The sequence below is a fragment of the Artemia sp. Qi Xiang Cuo genome, chromosome 21, assembly GCF_049724085.1.
Source record: "Artemia sp. Qi Xiang Cuo chromosome 21, ASM4972408v1, whole genome shotgun sequence".
Classification (NCBI taxonomy): Eukaryota; Metazoa; Arthropoda; class Branchiopoda; order Anostraca; family Artemiidae; genus Artemia; species Artemia sp. Qi Xiang Cuo.
The window spans coordinates 2757751-2783416 of record NC_142814.1 but is presented as its reverse complement, the minus strand read 5'-3'; the positions used below and the strand labels follow the sequence as shown (position 1 = coordinate 2783416).

The 25666-nt window shown below is 35.1% G+C and overlaps 1 protein-coding gene across 2 annotated transcripts in view; it reads left to right on the top strand.

Moving 5' to 3' along the window:
- Positions 1 to 25666, top strand: part of Tgi (Tondu-domain-containing Growth Inhibitor) — a 149986-nt gene that overhangs the window by 107005 nt on the left and 17315 nt on the right. For both annotated transcript variants that reach the window (XM_089107279.1, XM_089107278.1), the window contains exon 3: positions 5635 to 5894. In XM_089107279.1, coding sequence (XP_088963405.1) covers positions 5635 to 5894 — 260 coding nt within the window. The remainder of the gene's footprint in view (positions 1 to 5634; positions 5895 to 25666) is intronic.

The window sequence follows — 25666 nt, the reverse complement described above, 5'->3', positions numbered from 1 at the left end:
TGTATGCTTGGTAGATTTTCGATTCTATGTTTGTTAATTTTTGGTTTAATGGAGTTCTTTACTTTTTTTGAAAAACTTATTTTGTGGAAAAAGTTTTTTAAATTAATTCCTGTTCGTTTTATATTGACATAATCCTTTTCAGGGAAAAAGAAAACAATAGTTTGAATCTTTCCGGTTTTCCTTTAAGAATTTATAGTTTAGCCTGCTATTTAAATGCCGGGGAAACTTTTTCAGCAGTTTTTAACAACATAAACTCTTTTGAAAATCATTACACAAATAGTAGTGTTTAATTTAGTCATATACATCCTCTAGTTGACCTGATAAATAAAAGTTAATACCATTCCCAAAAAATTTATATCGATGCATTTTCATAGCCTGGATACAACTACACTCTTTTGATTTAGTAAAATTTTAAGAACAGAAGCAGGAATAGAAGTAGCCCCGAAAATTTGAACTTAATACCCTCAGTTGTTATTAGTATATTGCTGAGATGTCTTATTGGCAATCAGCATACAAACAGTGTGTTTTGATATAGTTTTAAAGCAACATTTAGTTTTTAAGCATAATGGGAAAATTACATAACTGTGGGGACTTGACCTACCCAATAACCCTAGAGATATAGTTACTAGACCGTTCAGCTATGCTGAAAAAAATGACTATGTTGAAATTTTGATTGGAAGTGTCTGGAAAATTTTAAGCTAAAAAGCAGGGCTGATTTTCCTCCAATCATTTTTGACTCTTAAAAGGGCACTAGAACTTTTAAGTTTCAATCAAATTAGCTCCTTTAAAATATCAATGATATTACTAGCCATGATAGAGCATCGCTGACTATGTCCTTATATGGCCTATAGTTCTTATAAGCCCTTTTAATACCTGCATGCATATAGGTTTTTCGTTTAATTGAAACTTCTCCTAAACGTTCCCTAAAAGTTTCAACTTAATGCTATTAGTGTTGTTAGTTGCATTAACCGTAGAAGCAGCATTCAATGAATACAGACAATTTCTTCTGGATAGTTCAAAATCCACAACCTATGAAATTATGAAGGTGAAATTTTCAGAGAATATTTCTGTTGTACGGATAACAACCTGCCATCAGTATGCAGATTGTGAAAAGAGCATATTGGCAATATCTTAGGAGCAGTTTTGGGTGTGAATTTAAAACTTACAAGGCTTGTTATGGGGGATGTTGAACTAACCAAAAGACAATATTTGCATCATAATAATAATGCTTCTACTCTTACAACTACTACTAGGCTACTATTACTATTACTGCTACTACTACTACTACTGCAACTAAAGCTAAGACTATTAATATTAACTGTACTCCTACTGCTACTACTATATATACTGGTGCTACTACTATAAGTAATAAACCTAAGGGTATTAAGGCGATTATTTTGGGTAATATTGTAACGGTATTGAAATAAATTGAAACACACTATGCCCATGTAGGTTGTCAAGAGGACGTATCCGAAATGCTTCAGGACCGGTTGATGGTATTAAGTTAAAAATTCCATCGTGTGTTGAAGGGGATGTTGAAAAAAAGGTGCTATTTGCATACTGGTACTAATGCTACTACTGCTACTGCACCTATTGCTGTGGATAATTACTGAACCTTTCAACAATGCTGAAAAAATTTATGTCTCAAAACTTCGTTTGGATATTTTCTATGGGAAATAATGGGCGTGGGGGGAGGGGTTTCTCTCAATCACTTTGACTCTTCAAAAGGGCACTATAACTTCAAATTTAGAATCAAATGAGACCCATCTGAATTTAATACGACCATCCATTCCACAAAACCTCATATGCCCCCAGGGCATAACATAACTTAAGAGGGCATAACATAACTTGCCTCAAGGGCTTAATAAGCCCTTGCCTAGGGCTCTGGAAGGTTGTGCCACCCCTGGAAGCATTTTTATATGTTATTTGGACTGTTTGAAAGAAAATTGCGATCGCACAATTTCAATCAGACGCATTTGGTGAAAAGAGTAATTGGGTGGGGTGATACTTGACCTCCATCACTAATGACTCTTAAAAGGGAATTAGAACTTGCAATTTCAACCAAATGAGCCACCGCTAAAGTTTATGCAACCATCCTTTTCATAAAAACCAAAAATACCGCAGGGGCATAAATTAAGACCCTCATCCCAAGGCTCTGGTGGTTTGTATCAACTCCAACAGCACTGTTATATAATCTTTGAACTATTTTGAATAAAAAGACTGTCTCAAAATATCTATTGGATACATCTCAGGAAAACATGACGTGTTTGTGGGTGTGGGGAGGGTAGCTGCGCTCCGATCACTTTAAAGGGACTTTTAAAAGGGGCACTAGAACTTATGATTACCAATACAATGAGTCCCCTCCGAAGCATATACGACGACCCTTTTTATAATAACCTTATATGCCCCAAGGGCATAATTTACAACCCATTCCCTAGGAGCTGTAGGGGTAGGGGATTGTCTTCCTCACAGACATACTTTCTGAAACCTTCAACTACGATGAATAAAATGGTTATCTCCAAATTTTGATTGTATGTGTTAAGGCAAATGCTGAGCGTGGCGGGGGGGGGGCGTTTGCTCTCAAATCACTTGGACTCTTACAAAGGGCACTATAAGTTCCGATTTCAAATCAAATAAGCCGCGTCTGATGTTTATACTACCGCCCATTCAATAATAACCTTATATTCCCTCATAAAATAACTTACAACCCTGTCCCCAGGGTGCTGGGGGTTTGTGTCATTCCTTTAGACATTACTATATGTTATTTTGACTATTTTTAAAAAAAATCGCTATCTTATAATTTCCATCAGATGCGTTTGGTGAAAGGAGGGGTTTTAGAAGAGGGGGTGGGCTAAATGCCGTCCATCACTTTTGACGCTTAAAAAGGAACTAGAACTTCCAATTTTTAACCAAATGAGCCTCTACTAAAGTTAAACAACCATCCCTTCCGTAAAAACCTTAAATACCCCCTGGACATAACTTACAACCCTTGCCCTGAGGGGGTACGGGGTTGTCATCCTCAAAGACTCAATTTGCGGAACTTTCAACTACGTTGAACAAAATGATTATCTCAAAATTTTCATTGGATGTGTTTGGGTAAATGGTGGGCTTCTGAGGGGGGTTAGTTGCCCTCCAGTCACTTTTGACTATTAAAAAGGACACTAGTTCTTTCAATTTCCAATCGAATGAACCCTTTTTGAAGCTTCTGCGATAACGCTTTCTATAAAAAGCCTTATATGCCCCCAGGGCATAACTCACAACCCTTGCCCTGAGTGTTGTGAAGGGGGGGGGGGGGGTTGTCATCCTCAAAGACCTAGTTTCCAGAACTGTCAACTACTTTGAACAAAATGGCTATCTCAAAATTTAGACTGGAAGTGTTTGGGGAAATTGTGGGTGTGGGGGGTCATTTGTCCTTGATCACTTTCGACTAAAAAAAGGCACTAGTCCTCAATTTCCAATTGAATGAGCCCTTTTTAAGTTTCTATCACAACAATTTCTATACAAAACCTTATATGCCCCCAAGGCATAACTTACAACCTTTTTCTGGGGGCTTTAGAGGGTTTGTCATCCTCAAAGACATAATTTCCGGACCTTTCATCTACGTTGAACAGAACGGCTATCTAAAAATTTTGATTAGATGTGTTCGGGGAAATCGTGGGCGTGAGAGGGGGGTTAGTTGCCCTCCAATCACTGTCGACTATTTAAAAGAGCACTAGCCCTTTCAATGTCCAATCGAATAAGCCCTTTGTGAAGTTTCTACGACAACGCTTTCTATAAAATCCTTATATGCCTCCAGGGTATAACTTTCAACCCTTGCCCTGAGGGCTGTAGGGGAAGTGTAATCCTCAAAGACATAATTTCTGGACCTTTCAACTACGTTAAACAAAATGGCTATCTCAAAATTTTGATTGGATGTGTTTGGGGAAATGGTGGGCGTGAAAGGGGGGTTTGTTGCCCTCAAATCAGTTTCGACTATTAAAAAGGGCACTAGTCCTTTCAATCTCCGACCGAATGAGCCCTTATTGAAGTCTCTACGACAACGCTCGTACTTTCTACGATAACGCTTGTAATCCTTATATGCCCCCAGGGCATTACTTACAACCCTTGCCCTGAGGGCTCTGGGAGAAGTGTCATCCTCAAAGACATAATTTCCGGACCTTTCAACTACGTCGAACAAAATGGCTATCTCACAATTTTGATTGGACGTGTTTGGGAAAATACTGGGTGTGAGAGGGGTTTAGTCTTTCTCCAATTGCTTTCTACTATTAAAAAGGGCACAAGCCCTTTCAATTTCCAATCGAATGAGCCCCTTTTGAAGTTTGTACGACATCTCCTTCGATGCGAAGTGCCCTGGTCTTAAAGAAAAAACAAATAATACATTGTGCGAACATCGTTCTTTACTCATATCCCTGGGATTTATATCCCAGTGGTTTGTGGTTATCCCATGTTAAGCAATGTTAACAAAACTGCATTATTAATAATAATAAAAATTTCTTATGAAAACGTCTTTTTGGAGCTAATTAAAAAAAACTTTCAAGTCATATTTTTCTTTTCACAACCCTCTATAAGCCCATGATTATATATTTAAACTCATGTATACCATTTCCTTATATAAATTGAAATAAGATATAGAAGAAAAAAATGCTTAATACAGAAATCCAAGTAAAAAGAACTTATAGTACTTGATCTCCGCCAAAAATAGAAACCAAAACAAATGGGGTACTTCCGTGTTAGTCAGTACACACTCGAGAAGTCAAGTTAGGTTAATCCTAATGAATTATACAAAAATGTGATGAAAGTATAAATGAAAATTATTTAAAATAGAGATTACGATCCTTGTTGTTTGTAGTAAATCAGGTTTAACTATTAATATTTATCCCCCAGTTGTTTTATATCCCGGGGATGTATATCCCAGTTGTTTGTAGAAAATCAGGTTTAAGTATAATATTTATCTTCCAGTTATTTGGTGGCCAGCGTTTACCCCCACTGGCGATTACCTCCCGTGGAAAATACCCCTGTGGTAAATATCCCCCACGGAAAATACCCCCCCCCCGTGGAAAATAAGGCTTTCCAAATTTTAGAATTTTACTTGAGTTTTATCTTTTTATTTTCCGTAGGGAGAAGGAATTTGGTACTGGTGTATTATGCGCCACTCACTCAAGTTTACGCTGTGTAAAATTCGAGAACACACCGTTTTTTTCGTTACTTTAGAAATAAATTTGGGCTATAGATTTGCGCACTAGGGAGGGGGGATAAAGTATAACGCGTCTGCATGCAGTGTTTGGTACAATTAGTCTTTATATAGAATTTATATAGAAGGGCTCAAGCCCTTCCATTTTCCAATCGAATGAGCCCTTTTTGAAGTTTGTACGACAACTCCTTCGATACGAAGTGCATGGTCTTAAAGAAAAAAACAAATAATACATTGGGCCAACATCGTTCTTTACATCGTTCTTTACTTATATCCCTGGGATTTATATCCCAATAAACTGTTGGAAATCACATTTAGATTTTGATATTATCCTCCCAGTTATTTATAGTAAATCAGTTGTTTTATATCCCTGGGATTTATATCCCAGTCGTTTGTAGGAAATCACATTTAGCGGTTGATATTGTATCTATTGATATTTGCAGGGAAACAACATCTTCTACCGACATCGCAACACGTGGTCTAGAAGATGCTCCGTTGGATATGTCTACGACATCACGGCTACCTCAGTATCCTAATTTTCCACCCCACATCCAAATGTCCGGGGAAAACCTCCCTCCTTATAAAAGGCCTACAGTGATTACTTGTAGGTCTAAAAGTCCGCCTCCTTATCGACCTACGAGTTGTAGTCCTGGACTTGATGGGAGGAAGGACGAGCAGAAGAGAGCACTGGTTAAAAGTTGTGGTAAGCATTTTTTTTTTGTCAAAAAGTATATATACTATACAGGAGGCATTTGTGATGTGGGGGGGGGGGCTTTCCCGGCCGTCTCCTGACATATCTCCCTTTAAAAAATCTTGTGTATGTGTCTGCTAAATAGGGTACTCATAAGTTAGCTTAACCAACTGCCATACTATGACGTCATAGTCAAGTTCAACCTGCATGAACATAGTACACACAGGTCTGAAAATTAGAAGGGGGGCCAAGGAGGGTCCATGTATTTATTCGTTTTATGACCTTTTCGATCTAGTCGAAATAAAAAATTTGTCAAAAATTCAAACAAATGCGGCTTAGTGTCTGTCATATTTGTACTAGAGAGAGTGTGTCGATTGATCCTAGGAAAAAGAATTCCCTGTATCCCCGTTTCAGGAATTTCACAGAAGGGATGAGGGAACAGCAAATACATCAAATAGCGAAAGTAAATAAATTATAAAAAGGTTTATAAAACAGAATGGAAAAAAAATCATAAGGTCTGGTGAGTGGGGATAAAAAATTACAGATTACATTATGTTTTTCCATTCAGGTTTAAAAATTTGTTGGTGAATTGGGGTATTTTAGCCAGGCTTCTTTGAATATTTGGGAAAATTATAATAGTATATGTTTAATTTATGTTTATATTTATATATATATGTGTATCTATATTTATGCGTACTTTTTAGGGAGAAGGGTAGATCATTGTGAATTGCATTCAAGTGAGCATTGGAGCCATACCCTCCTATATATATATATATATATATATATATATATATATATATATATATATATATATATATATATATATATATATATATATATATATATATATATATATATATATATATATATATATATATTTAATCATCTATTACATTAATTGTCCTTTTAAGAATTCTAAATTGAATTTACGACGGTAGCAATTATTACGTTTGAAAGACCGTTGAATGACGAATCAAACGGATCAGAGAGAATTGATTACAGGGTTTTCTTAATATTTTTGTTTTATTATTTCTTTTTTATTCCTCAGAATATTCATATCTCATCAGTTTGATATTTTCTACCCGTTTGCTCTTTGGGTACATACGGTACTATTACACGGTTTAGGAAAAGTCGTTTCGATGTATTCCGTCGAAATAGTTTGAGCTTGCCGTTTTTTACCTGTTTATGACAATTGCCCCCCCCCCCTAAAAAAGTAAAACCGAAATGATTACTACAAGCTATCCAGCAAAAAAACCTCCTTATTTGTCTAGTTTGATTCATTATAATAACAAAACATGTACATCAATTAAGCACTGAGCTTCCCACGACATTTGGTCGTATAATTAAGAGAATTAATTACAGGGTTGTCTTGATTTGTATTTATTTGTTTATTCTGAATTTGTGTGTCTCATGATCAGTTTACGATTTATATATATATATATATATATATATATATATATATATATATATATATATATATATATATATATATATATATATATATATATATATATATATATATATATGATGACCGGATGTTATCCAACAGAAAGAACTCTCTTTTTGTCTAGTTTGATCCATTATAATAATAGAACTTTTCCAGCAATCATGCGGTTCTCGTGACATTTCAGGCATTCAGGCAAAAACTGTTAGCTAAAATTCTTTCCGACTATTATGTTTTTGCCGTCCAAATAGAAACTGTGTCTTTAACATTGTTTGAAATTTTTTTTAACAAATCGAACCATTTTGAAGAAAATAGTTGGAAAATTTGAAGCGCAATATTCAAAAGCTAGGTAACGCAGGAAAGCAGGATGACTTGTTTCTATCCTTGTAACATTGATAGAGAGTTCGAGACTGCTAATATTTCTTGATTGTGCATATTTTTTTGTATTTTTTTTTCCTTCTTGATATCCTCTCGGCCCCACAAAAAAATTCTTGAAATTTTGAAGTTTGAAGTTGTATGAAGTTGAATTTCAACTTCAAAATTGTATGCAGAGCCGTTCCTAGTGTTGCTGGTGCGCGGGGAAAAATTAATTACAGCGCCCTCTCTCCCTCCCGATTTAAATATAAGCAAAATCCGAAACAAAGTGGGATCTAAGGGGCCAATCCCCCAACGTGCCTCCTTTTTTGAACAGCTCTGTGTGTATGTATATATATTTGATGAACAGCGCGACTACTAAGGTCTCAACGTCGGGCCTGTAGTGTGTTGTGTATTATCCCAAACACACTCAAGAAGTGAAGTTGGGTTAATCATAATCATACAAGAATATGATGAAAATATAATACTTTAGTAAAAAAAATTCTGGAAACTACAATAACGAATTATAGAAAGCAGGCCACTCAGAACGCATTATATCATATACCGAACCTAACCACCTCTAAATATTTAGTTAAAATACACCTGCATTGTAGTTTATTTCAAGAAAGAGTAAGGATGCAGAAGAATTATAACCGGATGCAGGAGAAAAACCGGTTCTACTCAGATCAAACAAAGTGTTTGAGATAATACACAAGTACCGTTCGAACTCATCTGTAGCATTCAAGGCCGCCGTTCGGACCTTAGTAGTCGCGCTGTTCATCAAATATATACACATAGAGATGTTCAAAGGAGGAGGGAACCGGGTCAGCTGCCCAGGGCACCTCAGTTGGGTGGGAAAGCATTGGGAGATTGGCCACTTCGACCAAATTTTCCACTTTGATTCGGCTTTTTTTGCTTATATTTGAACCGGGAGGGAGGGGGGCGCTGTAATTAATTTACCCCTGGGCCACCAACACTAGAAACCTGTTGCGCCACCACAGGACAATTTTCAAGTTTTTTTTCAGGCTGGTATTTTTTTTTTAATTTCCCGCCCATTTTTTATGTTTCCGCGAAATGTTTGCAAACAATTTTTGTTAACTTCTGTTTCCGCCTTCTAACGAGAACTGATTTCTAACTAGTAGTGGGCGGAAAAACCTTCTAGTTATACAATTAAGAGAATTAACCACAGGTTTTTTTATGATTTTTTTTTATTCCTCCGAATTTTCGTATCTCATTTTCAGTCCACGATTTTCTTTTCCCGCTCGTCTTTGTGTGAAAGTTATTGCAATGTTTACAAGTCTTTCTGATTCATCTCCTCGGTGTAGATCAGGCCCAGGGTTTTTCCCCTATCATGACAATTATTGGCTGCCCCGCCCCCGCCCCCCCCCCCCCAAAAAAAGAAGAAGAAAAAACAAGATGATAACTGGAAGTTACCCGGAAAAAAACAATTTCCTTATTTGTCTTGTTTTATTCATTATAATAACAAAACTGGTCCATCCATCAATTATGCGCTGAGCTTCTCACGACGTTTGGTCGTACAATTAAGAGAATTGATTACAGGGTTATATTAATTTTTTTTTTATTTTTTTTTTTTTATTGCAATGTTTATGAAAAGTCGTTGTGATGTACCCCTCCGGGTTAGGTCAGGCCTATGGTTTCTACATTATTATGGTGATTTTTGCACACACACCCCCCCCCCTACACAAAAAACTAGATGATGACTTGAAGTTAGGCTACCCAGCAAACAATTTCCTTATTTGTCTAGTTTGATTTGGTCCATCAATTATATGCTGAACTTCTCACGACATTTGGTCGTACAATTAAGAGAATTGATTGCAGGGTTGTCTTGATATTTTTTATTCCGAATTTTACGATTTTTTCTATCAGAGCGCTCTTTGAATGCATGCTACTGCAATGTTTATGAAAAGTCATTGTGATGTACCCCTCCGGGTTAGGTCAGGCCTTTGGTTTCTACATTATTATGGTGATTTTTGCACCCCCCCCCCTACACAAAAAACTAGATGATGACTTGAAGTTAGGCTACCCAGCCAACAATTTCCTTATTTGTCTAGTTTGATTTGGTCCATCAATTATATGCTGAACTTCTCACGACATTTGGTCGTACAATTAAGAGAATTGATTGCAGGGTTGTCTTGATATTTTTTATTCCGAATTTTACGATTTTTTCTATCAGAGCGCTCTTTGAATGCATGCTACTGCAATGTTTATGAAAAGTCGTTGTGATGTACCCCTCCGGTTTAGGTCAGGCCTATGGTTTCTACATTATTATGGTGATTTTTGCACCCCCCCCCCCTACACAAAAAACTAGATGATGACTTGAAGTTAGGCTACCCAGCAAACAATTTCCTTATTTGTCTAGTTTGATTTGGTCCATCAATTATATGCTGAACTTCTCACGACATTTGGTCGTACAATTAAGAGAATTGATTGCAGGGTTGTCTTGATATTTTTTATTCCGAATTTTACGATTTTTTCTATCAGAGCGCTCTTTGAATGCATGCTACTGCAATGTTTATGAAAAGTCGTTGTGATGTACCCCTCCGGGTTAGGTCAGGCCTATGGTTTCTACATTATTATGGTGATTTTTGCACCCCCCCCCCCTACACAAAAAACTAGATGATGACTTGAAGTTAGGCTACCCAGCAAACAATTTCCTTATTTGTCTAGTTTGATTTGGTCCATCAATTATATGCTGAACTTCTCACGACATTTGGTCGTACAATTAAGAGAATTGATTGCAGGGTTGTCTTGATATTTTTTATTCCGAATTTTACGATTTTTTCTATCAGAGCGCTCTTTGAATGCATGCTACTGCAATGTTTATGAAAAGTCGTTATGATGTATCCCCTCGGGGTAGGTCAGGCCTACGGTTTTCACCTGTAGCCTAATAGTACGCATTCATAGGAAAACCATTTTCTGCCCAGAAGGTTTTTCTTTCGTTCCTATCAAGAAGCCAGATTTAATGATTTGCTGCTTTGAGGCTATTTCTGTGGAAGCTTCGGCGCCTGTGTTTAGCCGTATGCCTCCGGTTAGGTTGTAATGATACACTTGATTGTTTCATCAAAATTGCCTCTCGGGAGACGGATGCTTTTGAAATTGCTTCAAGAAAAAAGGTTCTTGCTACATTGTCAATTTAATCCAAAACCAAAACGAATTAAGTGCGAAAATTCTTGGTAACATTACTGAAGGGACGCCCACTTTCCGCCAACTGATGTACATCTTAGGACGCCACGAGTCCCGCTACGCTTGGCGCAGTATCTACCAGGATTACAACACGCCACGTGGTGTACGTGATTTTTTAAAATGGGTACCCCTCGAACATTGTTGTCTGAACTTTTTTTAAATAAAGGACTTAATTTTAAAAGAGAACTAAGTACCATTCGATTCCCCAATCAGCAATGTTTCTCCCATCCTCCTCTAACGCTAAATATAGTTCTAGGTCTTGCAAAGTCTATTTCAGGTGCCAAGAAGCTTGAACCCTTTAAATTCCCAAAAACAGAAGTTAGAAATTTCTTGTTTGTAGCTGTAACCCGATTTTCTTCCTGCTGTAGGCCTATGCTATGATAATTTATTTGAAGTGCCTCACACCGACCGAATGTCCCTTCTTCACTAACCTTGGTTTTATATTATACGTCTACATGGGCGCCCATACGGGGGGGGGGCAGGGGGTGCCCCCTGGCTGAATGGTGCTGCCTTAGTTTTATATTTTTGTTCTGAGATTTCTATTATATAGCATAAAAAGTGCCAATTGGGCCAGGTTTGCCCCCCCTGAAATTCAGTATATAGGCGCCCATGTATGTCTATCTTGAATATACACTTTAAAGACCCATCTAATATTTTAAGACCCATCTATAGTCATGCATAGTTCGTTTTATCTGCAAGTGTGACTGTTGTTTGTCTCGGGCGTAAATGCATCTGATTCACGTGTAGCTAAGTGACATTCCAATTAGATCTCTAATTTTAAGGATCTGAGTCGATATCATGAATTTAGCGGCTCCACAACTCTGGTTGTAACAAACATATTTTAAAACTTATTATCAACTAGTATCAAAGTCTGTTGATCAAAAGGATAAAAAATATTGGGTACATTTTTTGTGAAGATAGGAGAAACTTTTTGCCCCCCCCTCCCCCAACACAAATTTGAAACCTTCTTGCCCCCTCCCAATAACGCCCCAGCTGTGATGCAAAACAGGGTAGACCTAACGAAACTATAAATTTGGAAATATTCAATTACTAAACGAAAGGGTGGGGTCAATTGGGGGGGGGGGGGAGATGGAATGATTACCTTCTAATTTTGCCCCTATATTTTAGAAACGCCTTTTTTTTATTTCGACTAAAAAATTGGAAAAAATTACCCCCCCCCTCCCACAAAGATTTGAATATACGTTTTGCCCACTCCCCCCTTTTAATGAATTGGCGCTAGTGAGACAACCTTCGTTATTTAATCTTAATCCCATTGTTTAATATTGGATTTTATTCCATTTATGCAATTTTTACTCAAAAAGAAATATAGCCTACTCTCAATATATTACATTTTACCTAAGGAAAAAAAAAGTTCAACGTCGACCTCGAAATTACGATCGCGAGTTGGAACCTCTACTAAATGATCTAGCCGAGCTTGTTAGCTTGCTTTCAACCAATTATGTTTTTAAACTCAACGAAAAAAGTGTTTCATGTAAATTTGTTTTGTCTAGAGTTATAGTACTTACAAATTATAAAGAAAGATATTTCTTATAAATAAAAAAAATTAAAAGACAGAAGACCATTGCGTGAAGACACCGTCTGTGAAAAGGAAATTACCTGAGCTGTAGGCACTTTTTTGTCAAAATTTTACGCTTTAAAGTTTCGTGAATATTTTCCCAATGTTTTTTTATTGGGTTCAATGACTCTTGAATCGAGAAAAAACAAACGCTTCCACTCTCAAACCAACCATTATGTCTATCCATTCGTTTTTTGTTTTTTTTAATTCGTAAATTTTAGTTGTTGCGCTTGTGGCGAAATGTGCTGATTAACGCAATTCAAGTTTAGGCCTAAAAAATGTAATTCAAGTTTAGGCCTAAATTATTCCCACCGCAAAAAAAAAAATTGACGAAATAAACCTGTCTTCTAGTTAGCGCTCTAACATTTATGAACATACGTCTGCATAAGGGATGCCAGTTTTCAAAAATTTAGGAAGGGGCAAGGAATTTTTTCGTTTAAAAGAAAATGAAGCTTAAAAAAATATATAATTTTTTTTCAAAGTCTAGGAGGGTGGTATTTTTTCAATTCTTCAATGAATATATCAAAAAAGGATATTTTTCACAATCTGCGGGCAATTGCCCCCTCCCCCTTCAGGACTATGTGAAGAGGAAAAGCGTGGTTTTACGTCAGTGTGATATTGTCGCTGTTATACCTAAATTTCGTATCTGACATTTTCACCCTTTTGAGATAAAGGTCAAAAACGTTTACTAAAATGTTCTCAAAGACAAAATTGGCAATGTAATTTAGATCAAGAGGGTGGAGGTGCGATTGAACATTAATGCCCCACTTTGGGGGGGGGGATTTGTTAATTTTTATTATGGCTGGTAGGCTGGGTAGGGGAGGAAGAGGAGCTGGAGAAGTAAGGGTGGGCTGGGGAGGTAAGGGTGGGTAGGGGGTAAGGTAAGGTTGGAAGGGCAGAGTGGGGAGGGGAGAGGAAGTTAAGTATAATGAGTGATGGAGACTGAATTTGTTATTATTATTTTTCGTTCATATTTTATTTATCTATTATTATTTTTAATTCAGTTGTTTATTTATTTTTTTATTATTATTTATATATATATATATATATATATATATATATATATATATATATATATATATATATATATATATATATATATATATATATATATATATATATATATATATATATATATATATATATATATATATATATATATATATATATATATATATATATATATATATATATATATATATATATATATATATATATATGTAGATTATAGTTTATCTATTTTTGGTTTATTTATAATAGTTTTAATTAAATAGTTGAGGTTTATGTAAATAGTTGAGTTAATAGGTAAGTAGTTACGTGGACTTTCGCGCGATCGCAAACCTTCATAGGTTTTCTCCAGCGTGAAAGTGTTATTTGATTTATTTCGGCTTAAATCTTTTACCATCAGGTGGCTTGGTGCTGCAGTGAGTTGAAAGTAGTAGTAGAATTAGATAATCTGAGATCGATTCATTTTTAAACAACTATTCTACGGGCGTTGCTTCCATTTAATTACCCCGGATTTCCCCTGATTTCAATGACAGAAAATTGGGTCCAGAAAATTGACGTTCGTCAATGCAAAAACTTCAACATGAAGCACGAATCTAAATTTTTGTTACCGTTAATTTTCGGAGAGATTTTTGGTGCGTTTTCTATTTTTTGCCCTCACCCCCCAGAAAAAATAACGTTTGTTCTTGCTATCGTACCTGAATGCCAAACTCAAAAAGAGAAAATTTCATATAAAATTTTTTAAGCCGGAGAGGAATCGAATATCGCTTGGGCAGCCGGATTGTCCGTGGCGCGATGGAAAAAAAATGTATTGAAATTGGACGAATATCCGCGTTAACCCGTGAATATAAGTGAGAAGGCTTATTAGTTAAATTTACCAATGTTTTTCGTCAATGAAAATTCAAAAATTAACAATCCGTTGATTTCCAAAGACAAATAACACCTAAGAAAAGCTATATCTTCTTAAGCTATATCCGTGATTCCTAACGTGCAGCGGGGGCTCCACAGGACGGGTATGGCAATATTTTGGTAAGACATGGGTAGAACGTCCACCTTTTGGCTGCTTATACTTTAGAGCCTTAATTCTGAAAAAAAGACGGTACCTGTATGAAATACCCCCGACCCCTCGAGAAGTGAAGTTAGGTTAATCCTAATAAAATATACCTAAGTATGATAAAAAAAAATATAATTCTTTAGAAACAAATTTAGGCTATATATTTGCACATTAGGGGAGGGGGGGGGGGTAAAGTACAACGGGTCTATATGCAAAATGTATTAACTACAATTATTCTGTTATTATGATATTATGCTTCCTAAAATCATACTGTCCAAATACTCCCCCCCCCCTAATGTGCTAATATATAACCCAAATTATATATTTCCCATTTTTTCTGTCAATTCTCTTTGTCTTTTATCACGCTAAGCTGAAAGAAACTAGCGAAAAAAACCAGCTTACAGTGCGTCAATGGATGAACAACTTGAGTGGTTGGGGGTATATCATACCTCCCAAAAAACATTTTTCTTGTAAATAACGTCACATTCAAATGTATTTAAAGAGCAAAAAAGATACATGATAGTATAGCAATGGCCCTTTAAGCTTCCTCCAGGTGAATACACGTAAAACTTTGAATAATAAAATTTAAATATCAAGAGGGGGGGTGTATCGGGATTTAAGAATGCCTAGGTGGGGCATGGCCCAAAATCGCCTGGGAACCACTGAGCTGATGATATCTTTTTTATTAAAAACCTCTTTTCCGGTTTTTTCCTAATTTAAAAGGTGCATGTGTTTGTTAAAGTTTCTCCCCAGTCAATTCCAACTATTCAATTTAGCAGGCACGTTAGCAGTATTTATTTTTGTATTTTTAGGCGGTGGCTTGAAAAAGCATAAAAATCAAAGAATGATCTTAGGAATGTAGGAAACTGTGGGAATTATCTAAATGTTACGATAAACTAAATATTTAAATATGTGTTTAAATAAATATTTATTAAAAATATATAATCTGCTTTGCCCACCCCTTTGTAATTGACTTTCTTGTAATGCAGAGGGGGTAAAGGGTGGCCGAAAAATGTATCTCTGATTTTAGATCTCCATACTCATTAGATAGTAAGGGCTCTAATGAAGGAAAATAACTATGCAATGGTACAAAGCAGTTTCTTGACTTAATGATTAATGGGTACTCTTGCATTATATCGGCCTTTCTAAGAAGTCAAGTTTGGTTAATGCTAATGGAATAAAATAAACTAGGATGAATACATAATAATTCAGAAACAAATTTGGGTTAGCCTATATATTTGCACATTAAGCGGGGGGGGGGGGTAAAGCATTGCATATATTAAATACGTAACCTAAACTAACCTAGGTACCCCCCCCCCTAAACCTTAAAAAATCACAGTTTAAATATCGTATACGTAATGAAAACCACGCTATCATTGCCGACTCTATAGCGGTTAACCCGTCAAAAACGGGTTTCTCGTGACTGGTCTCCTTGTAATGGCCCATATAATGCAAGATTACCGATCAATGACTTATAATGGAAGTGAAGGAAATTGCGGGAAAACCCTATATATTTAGGGGGACTGAGCCCAGTCATCCACTCATGTGTATTTGACCCTTCAGACAGTTTATAGGGGATGACCGCCAGGGAAATCTACTTGGGTGGAGCTAAAAAAAAAAAAAAAAAAAAAAAAAAAAAAAAAAAAAAAAAAAAAAAATGTAATGATCAATGATTTTAAATCCCCTTTCTTCATTAGATAGTATAGGCTCTATTGAAGAGAAACAGAGAGTGTGTTAGGAGAAAAACTGGGAGGGTGTTAGGGTCTTGATGAGAGGGTCTGGATTATTTTAGCTTGAGACTGTGAAATATTATATTTAAAAAATATATTAAACAAAGTATTTAATCGCAATTGCATTGCTGTTTCAGTAATTTGTATCTGGTTAACTGAAGTAAAAATTGGAAATTTTGCACATTACCATTAGGATGTTTTCACTCGTTATGTAGTGAAAGCTTCGATTTTTAATATATTGTATGGAAATACGTCAAACCTGATTGGTCAGTTGTTTTTTAATGCGCTACAACAACTTATGTATTATTTATCCAATCATTTTTTAAAAATTAATGTTGATCAAATTCCAAATACATATATACAATTTGTATGTGCCATTGATCATGTTGTTTCTATTTGAAAATGTCGGAAAGAAGACGTTTTCGTTGAACATTTAGCTGTACCCCTAACAGTACCGGCAGCTCTATCCCTGAAAGCACTATACTAAATTCAGGAATTTTCTCTGGGAGATAATATCAAACAGAAAATAACACATCAAATATCCACCCTCCCCCCCCCCCGTAAGGCTATGTGGCCTTAAAACATACATAGCAAACATTTGTTAAACATTTATAGCAAAACCCAGTTATATCGTGGCAGATTTGTGGTCGCTCTCGAGGATTGAATCCGCTCTTTTGCAATGGTACCGCTTACGTCTGGCAGTGCAAATCTCGAATTCAAGGGTCTTCTCAAACAGTTGCTACCATGAAGGGAAATAAGTTGTTTTGCTTCATTACTAAGTAAATATCGAAGGGACAGTTGAGTATTAGGTTAAAGTTCACAATAGGTCCACTTTTAAACCATTTGATTAGTGGAAATGAGCGAAGTAAAACCCAGCAGAAGTCCAATGGTGACTAAGTAAAACCAAAGGTGGTTTTAGGGAGGGGGCACTTGCCCCGGGTGCAGAAATTTTAGAGGCGCAAAATTTCAAATAAATAATCTTGCTGTATATAATCATTTTGTAATTTTGAAATTTTGCTTTTATCAAAATAAAGTAGAAGGTGTGGTTAATAAATGAAAATAGTTAATTAATTAATAAAATAAAAAACAAAGAATAATTAAATTATTATAATAAATAGTATAGTTAAATAATAATAATCAAAATAATTAAATAATTTAAATAATAGATAAAAAAATTAAGAATAATATTAATTAAGTGAAAACAATTTTGTTAATAAATAAAATTTTGTTAAATTTTAGCCTGAAAATTTTGTAGGACCAAGGGGGGGGGGCTGATCAAGATTTTGCTCTCGGCGTAAGAGAGGCAAGAATCGCCTTAAGTAAATCCCACAAGGCTTACAATCTGTATGTACAAGTACCTAGCGGGGGGGGGCTAATATAAGGGCCGCACAGATCATTATTAGAGGTGAAATCGATAATAGGAGAGGTAAAAACTCCTCAAATTCTTTTCTGATTTAAGTTACTCTAATTTGATTCTATATTTAGTTTCTAATATAGCAGTGGCTTGCCTATATAGTGCCTTTACAAAGAACTTGTTTCTTGAAAAAGCTCGATAAAATCTCTAAATTTAGCCAACTTAGTAACCTGATAGATCGAATTTGAAACCCACATAATCCCATTTTTAGTATTCAAAAAAGAATGGGTCTTTGACGACTCTTCAGGTTTGCTGATAATTCGGCTTGCTACAATTAATTGTTATAATTTTATTAATATTCAATTGAATTCAATCATTTATTACCCATAACTACAAGAGAACAAGTAGTACAAGTGGAGTATAAACATAGCCTAATAATAAAAAGAAAAAAAAAGAAGAAAACAAAAAAGAGCATCAACAAAGCACTAGCAATTAAAAATGAAATATCAATTATCACTAATTAGATAAAGTCAATTAATTGGAATTGGTTAATTCTAAATCAGTTTTCTTTTGCTTTAATAATAATGTGACGTAAAGACCGAATCGACTTCCAAAAATGCCATACACTACTTGGTCCATACCAAGCGCGTTGGGACTATGCCAAGCGTTGCGGGGACTATGTCACGTGTGGCGGAATTGTGCGGTTTAGCCTACACGGTGCTATGAGATGTACTCCAGGTGGCGGAAAGTGGGTGACTCCTCGGAAGACATTAAAACATTTTGTATATCTTTCGTGTTTACACCTAATTTTAGTTAATATCCTAATTTTAGTAAATATAGTAAAATTTAGTAAGTTTAATTTAGTAAATTTAGTAAATATTATTATACTCTAGGTGGCGAAAAGTGGGTGACTCTTCGGAAGACATTAAAGCATTTTGTACACATTTCGTGTTTTCACCTAATTTTGTTGATATCCTAATTTTAGTAAATTTAGTAAATATTAGTATAATTTAGTAAATGAGTAAATTTAGTAAATATTATTATACTCCAGGTGGCGGAAAGTGGGTGACTCCTCGTAAGACATTAAAGCATTTTGTACATCTTTCATGTTTTCACATAATTTTAGTTAATGTCCTAATTTTAGTAAATTTAGTAAATATTATTATACTCCATGTGGTGGAAAGGGGGTGACCCCTCGGAAGACATTAAAGCATTTTGTACATCTTTCATGTTTTCACATAATTTTAGTTAATGTCCTAATTTTAGTAAATTTAGTAAATATTATTATACTCCATGTGGTGGAAAGGGGGTGACCCCTCGGAAGACATAAAGCATCTTGTACATCTTTCTTGTTTGCACATAATTTTAGTTCCTGTCTCCAGTTTTATAACCCCTTCCTCTTCCACCGAGTCTTATTTTGGTTCTTCGCCCATTCCTTCTCTTTTGCCTCTGCACCTCTAAGGGACCAAGTGCGTAACCCCTGAGGTTTTCGTCCGTTATTTAGACATACTTTTTTTTTGAATTAACTGAAAACTTCCGTTTTCATGTGAATAGATCATTAATGTGTCCATTCATCTGAATTCAAGTCAGAATTAGGATTTTCTTAATGATAATGTCATGTTTTTATCAAAAGGGATTTATTACTCTTGATACGGGTTTTAGAAAATATCCATGTTTGTGGTTAAAAGATATGCTAAAAGAGCGACTTTCGTGCTTGAGTTCTCGAGTTACACAATGTAAATATTATGTTTAAAATGCTTGAACTTGTGAGGCGCAAAAACAAAAAAAAATGGCTGCTGAAGAGGGCCATACCCTGGTATTTTGCCTGGGTAGGGAGTTTTTGTTGTGGGGAGGAGGTGGGATTTTGTTTGGGGATGGGGGAGTTCCAAAAAATTACAAAACGTGATATACGTGTTTATAGGTATTTTGGTGAAGTTAGGATAATCTTAATGAAATATACCTGTGTATAATGAAAATAAAATATTTTAGTTAGAAAATTATGTAAACTATGACAGAAAATTATGGAAATGAGGCCCTCCTAACGCATTATATTAAATGGTTTCTAACCTAATCAAAATACCAACTCAAATATTGAATTTAAATATTGGTAGGTCTATTTAACCACTCTCTCGCGCTAAGGAGCATTTGAGGTGGGCTATAAGACATAAGTAGTGGTAGGCTATTTTTATTATGTTTGTGCGATTAGGACAAAAATTTCAGGGGGAGAGGGGTTCAAACTGTGTAATGCTCCTGGATTAGGCCATGCTGATTAATATTTGATTTCTGTCTTAATTTTTGAATTATTTCCGAAATATGTATAACAGAAAATAAAATTGCGAGAGAGAAAACAGAGAAAGAGAAAAATAGCAAGAAAATAAAAATAAGAAACGAAAAACAGAAAAAGAACAACAGAGAGAGTAAAGGAGCAAAGTAGGCTACTGCTAATTGTGTACACACGGAGTGGCCCTTCGGGTCTGTCCCTCCCCCAAATTTCCGCGATTTTACCTACATTTCCCTTTAGTTTTTATTTAATCTGCCTGTTTTTTACCCTCCCCCAATAATGTGCCGTCTCTAAAAATGGCTTTATTTCTACCTGCAGAGTAATTAAGTAATGAGGGACACCTGCCTTTTTTTTGCCAAAAATCTCAACAGTTTAGGATTTTCCTGTGATTTCTTACATTTTCCATATAACTAATAAGCTCTGGTTTTTCTTTTAATTATGCCCCCCCCCCTTCCACCATAAAAAAGAATGCTTGCGCATATCTTATGAATTAATCATAGACATGTCCGTATTTAAAACATAAATTTAGCAGGTCGGGATCAGCGTTGCCAATGCGGTACAATTGCACCGTTTTTGTGCAAAGTTTAGAGGTCCTGGTACAATACAGTACATTTGAAATTTTTAACCTACTATGGAATTTTTAACCTACTGTTCACATGATATAATTTAATTTTTTGTGGTACAGTCCTGGTCGGAAAACTGGTACAATTTATCTCAAAGCGTTGGCAACGCTGGTCGGGATTTCATAGGGGAAGGGCCAATCTGACACTTCTTTGTAGTAAGTTAGTAACCGAGAAATATTTATAAATTGAGCTATTGTCCACAAGGTAGAGATATAAGCAGGGGGGAGAGACGTTAACCCCCTCCCCCTGAAAACCTATATTTTCTATTACTTCATATTCAGATTATCGTGTAAGATTACATCCGTTTATTCTCCCCCCCCCCCTAATAAAAAAAAACTAAGCACGTTTTCGGTTACTTTTGTATTATAGCGACCTCACTTTTTTGTGTTTTGCTCTGTTATAAAACCAGTTTTTCTGTGTGCATTCGGAGTTGATCAGCTTAGCCTGAGCGAGATAAACTACTCTGCAGGGATATTTTAATTGAATATTTAATATATAGAGTTGGTTATGTTAGGTATTTATTATAATGCTTTCTGGGCGGCCTTAATTGTTGTAGTTTCCATAATTCTGTTACTAAAGCATTATATTTTCATCATATTCTGATATATTTCATTAGAATTAGCCTAACTTCACTTCCTGAGTGTGGTCGCTATAATAAACAAGTACCCGTTTTCGTTTAGAGGGGTATAGTTATTGTAGCTATAGTAGTTTGAAGTTATATAGGCATAGAGGCAAGGGTACCACTAGGAAATGTCTCATGCGGGGAGGGGCAATATCATAATTTTTTTTTAGTCATGATCAAAAGGGGAATATTTCTCTTTCTTCTCTTTTTTTATTTTATCAAAGAACCCTTTTGAATAGTTCGTTGAATATCTTCTTGTATCTTGGGGGTGAAGCGTAACCCCCTGGCTCGTCCCCGATGAGCCAGGGCATTATTATGGCAACATTTTATTACCGCCCAAATTCCTCTAACCTTTCTTCCCCGTGTTCAGCTATGAAAGAAAATATGTTAATTAAAAATAAATGTTTATTATCTCATAAAATATAAATGAAATAGTATTGTTTTATTATAAAGATATATAATATAAAATGTATTAACGATATATAAGGTATGTAATAAAAATATGTAAATTCCCTATTTCGTTCATACTTTTGAATAGATCGATATTTGTTGCAACAAAAGCCTCATTGGATCCTGGCAAAAAAACACAAGATCATAACACATGATAAAAAATATAATAAATAACAATAAAATAGCATATCAATTGCGAAAACAAAACAAACAAAATACCATTAAACTAAATCACATAATTACACATTATGCCGCACACATAATAGATTGATTGAACAGTAGGCTGTACGAAAAGTGTGGTTCAATCCCGCTTTCTAGGGCTATAATAAGAGAAAGGTTGAGATGGCTAGGGCACGTTCTGCGGATGAAGGATGGTGGCATTTTTGAGGATTGTCCTTTTCGGCCAACGGTGTAGGGCTACTGGTAAAGCAGGTCTTCCGTGGGTGGGGGTGGGAGGATGTCATAAAGAAAGATTTAAAGGAAATGGGAACTTCCTGAGAAAGTGTAAAGAGGGAGGCTTTGAATAGATTGGGATGGAGGAGGAGCTTGGTTGTAGATTGGGCTTGGTGCTGCGGTGAGTTATTAGTAGTAGTAGTAGTAGTAGTAGTGATATTTAACGCACATGGGCCATGGCTACAAAAAGAAAAAAATGATAAAGAAAGCAATTCACACCCATTCAGCAATACTTCCGACACTCGATGCAAAAAAAAGTGCATGCAAAAAAAAAGAAGTTATTTCATTGCAAAACCCTCAGGTTTGTGTTTTGGCAAATGTGTTAGTTCAAACTTGAAAATAAATAATTGTCATATGTCCTGGATTCAGCGAACGAAAAAGTAGAATCTTGGCATTAGACTACACAAATAATTAAGGCTTTTGAACAGTGGCCATAAAGACGCTCTTTCGTCGGATTTTTCATCGCAATTTAAAATGATTGCTTATAATCTCAGCGAGTATCATGAAATATTTACCGTGCAATGTTCTATTTGTAATTGGACTGTTTGGCCTTTTAAGGTGAGATAGATTTTAGATAGATAGATAGATTTATTTTCCATGTACCAGTAAAATAATTACATAACAATCTACAAATCCCCACAAAGGCTCCATAGCCTGTAGGAGGGGTATTATGAAAAGATCAAATAAACATTAAACATTTAAACACTTAAGATTTAAACAATATAAACATAACATTAATATTTAAGCATATAAACATAAGCATTTGAACTTTTAACATGTAAAGCATTTGCTTGATAAAACGAAAAAAAAAAAATAAGGAGAGTTCACTAAATAAGCTTTATCAAACTACAGTGAATCACATCATCTATAATAATAATAATAATAATAATAATAATAAAAAAAAAAAAAAAATGAAAAAAAAACTATTGGCAGCAGGCAAAAGTAAAGAAAATTAATCACATGAAAACAAATATTTTTTTACTAGTCTTTTGAAGGTGCCAAACGAGTGGCATTCTCGAGCCGAATCGGGAAGGGTGCCCCATGTCAAATGACACGCAACAAGAGGATTAAAATCGGATCTTATTGTTGGTGTATGGGGAATTTGGATATTTAGAGAACAACGGAGTTGATAATTTGACCGATCAGATACAAAAGAAGACGTAGGCTAAATCTAAGGGACCTAGGAATATCACCATGTAGCTGAAGAAAAGCGAAAGACGCACAGAAAAGAATATAAAGTTTTTTAATATCAAGTAACGGTTTAGTTGCCGAACGATTTACATCCTGGATAAGATTTATAGCTTTATCATAAGTATTCGAAAGCGGTTTGAGAAAAGAAGGGAAAGTAGACATCCATATGACTCAACAATAGGAAACATAAGAATGAATTAAGCTATGAAATAGGAATCTTAGAATTGGTCCTGGAAAGATATATTTTAGTTTTCTTAGAATACCGAGATTTCTGCATACCTTCATTTTAATCAATTCAATATGGTGTTTAAAAGATAAATTTTCATCTAGGAGGATACCTAGGAAACGGACATGGCCATCCTTTGGTCTACTAATAAAGCCTTTGGATGTATGAATTTCAGATAATTGAGGGCAAGCCTGGGATATACGAGAAAAAACTAAAAAACTAGTTTTAGAAACATTTAAGGCAAGAGAGTTAGCATCAAACCAAATTGAAAATGTATATCTTTGTATTTTTAATGTAAAAAGTGCTTCTCCAAAAAGAAGTGGCCCTTACTCGTGTACCGTCTGCCTTATTCTGCCAAGCATGTACGTATGAGATCGGGCGGGGGGGGGGGGGCGAGGGCTAGCTCTCCTAAACTCCAAAAAAGAGTGGATTAATAAAGAATAAAAACAAAATAAAAGATGATCGAGAACCGAGTTTTTAAGGTCAAACTGGAGAAAAAAAGACGGGAGGGCAACAGTTTTCGTACTTCAGCACTATAAGAGAAGCTTACAAGGAAATATTCGCATTTTCTGAACGAAAACTAATGGTTTTTTTTTAAATAAAATTATTTTGATGAATTTAGTGAAACTTTTTTGAAAGTATTGGGAAGGTCGTAAAATTCTATAGACATTCCGGATGGGGCGGAACCGAATAATCCCCTTCTCGTATACATGCCTATCCCTGATGCTAATGAAACCTTATGGTCCATGTTTTGTTTTATTCCCTATTTTTATAATATTTTAAAAGTGAATTTACAATCATTTTTTAAGAATTATGTGATTACGATGTTAATGGTAGTTAATACCATCGTTATTATGATTAACCATACCTGGACATATCCAGGAGTTTTCTTCGGGGAATGGGAGAGGGGTGATTTTTCGCGGGGGGGGGAGGGTACAAAGTAAAAAAAATAAAAACGCATATAAAATTTATTTATATTCATTTTTATTAAGTTTCATACGACTAGGGCAAACATTCTGGGGTGGGGGGGGGGCTGGGGTTCAAACCCCCTAACCCCCCTGGAAACGGTCTTGATGAGAGGGGTTGTTTTTCTCCTATAAGAAAGACTCGTAAGCTCTTCCTGTTTTTTCAGAAAAAAATGCCAAGTAGCCTAAATTTTAAATCCTCGATATGTAGGTCTAATTATTAACTGTAGTCCAATATAATCAAAATTCCTCAAAAGACTGATTACTACTAGTTTATATTTCTCGTTTGGTGATTTTTGCATAATATAGATAGTGGCGTCAACTGAGGGGGTACAAAGGGGATTATTGCCCCCTCTATATTTTGAATTATAACTATTTCTTTATTTTCATTGCAAATTAGCATTTTCGATCTTTTCATAGAAATATTTTAAAAAATGCCACCACCCTGGAATTTTACTATATTTCTGGTTAGGTAATTAAACCTAAAGCAGGTTAAGTTATTATTTTCGGAATTGCATTTTTTATTAATTATTTCAAAATACCTCTATAATCACTTGATAAGGTGGAACCAATCATCTATAATTTCAGACTAGTGTCAGACGGGTACCTGTACCCCTTGCAGGGGTAAACTGCATGGTAAACAAGGTCAGGTTATCGACTGAATGTTTCTTGTATAAACAATCTTAATACGAACCGCAGACGATTTTATTTTGGTTTTAGCCTTTTGAAAACTAAAGAAAGGTTGGTCTTGGTTATTTCCACTGTGTGTGGGTTTAGATGCAGAATTGATTTCTTATTGCAAATATTCTTAATTGGCATAAAAGAGTTAATTATATAAAATTGTTTTGTTTTTTAGGCATGGAAAATACGTGGTATAGAAACTTCTGGGTATTTATTTACATCTTTTAGGAAATTAACTTATAAAAGTTATATTAAATTATATATATATATATATATATATATATATATATATATATATATATATATATATATATATATAATATATTAAATATACATCTTTATTTACATCTTTTAGAAAATTAACTTATAAAAGTCATATTAAACATATATATATATATATATATATATATATATATATATATATATATATATATATATTAAATGTAAATATTATATAATATATTAAAGGGTACTTCCGTATTATATGGTACACACTCGAGAAGTGAAGTTTGGTGAATGCTAATGAAACGAAACAATATGATGAAAACAATACTTCAGTAACAAAATTATG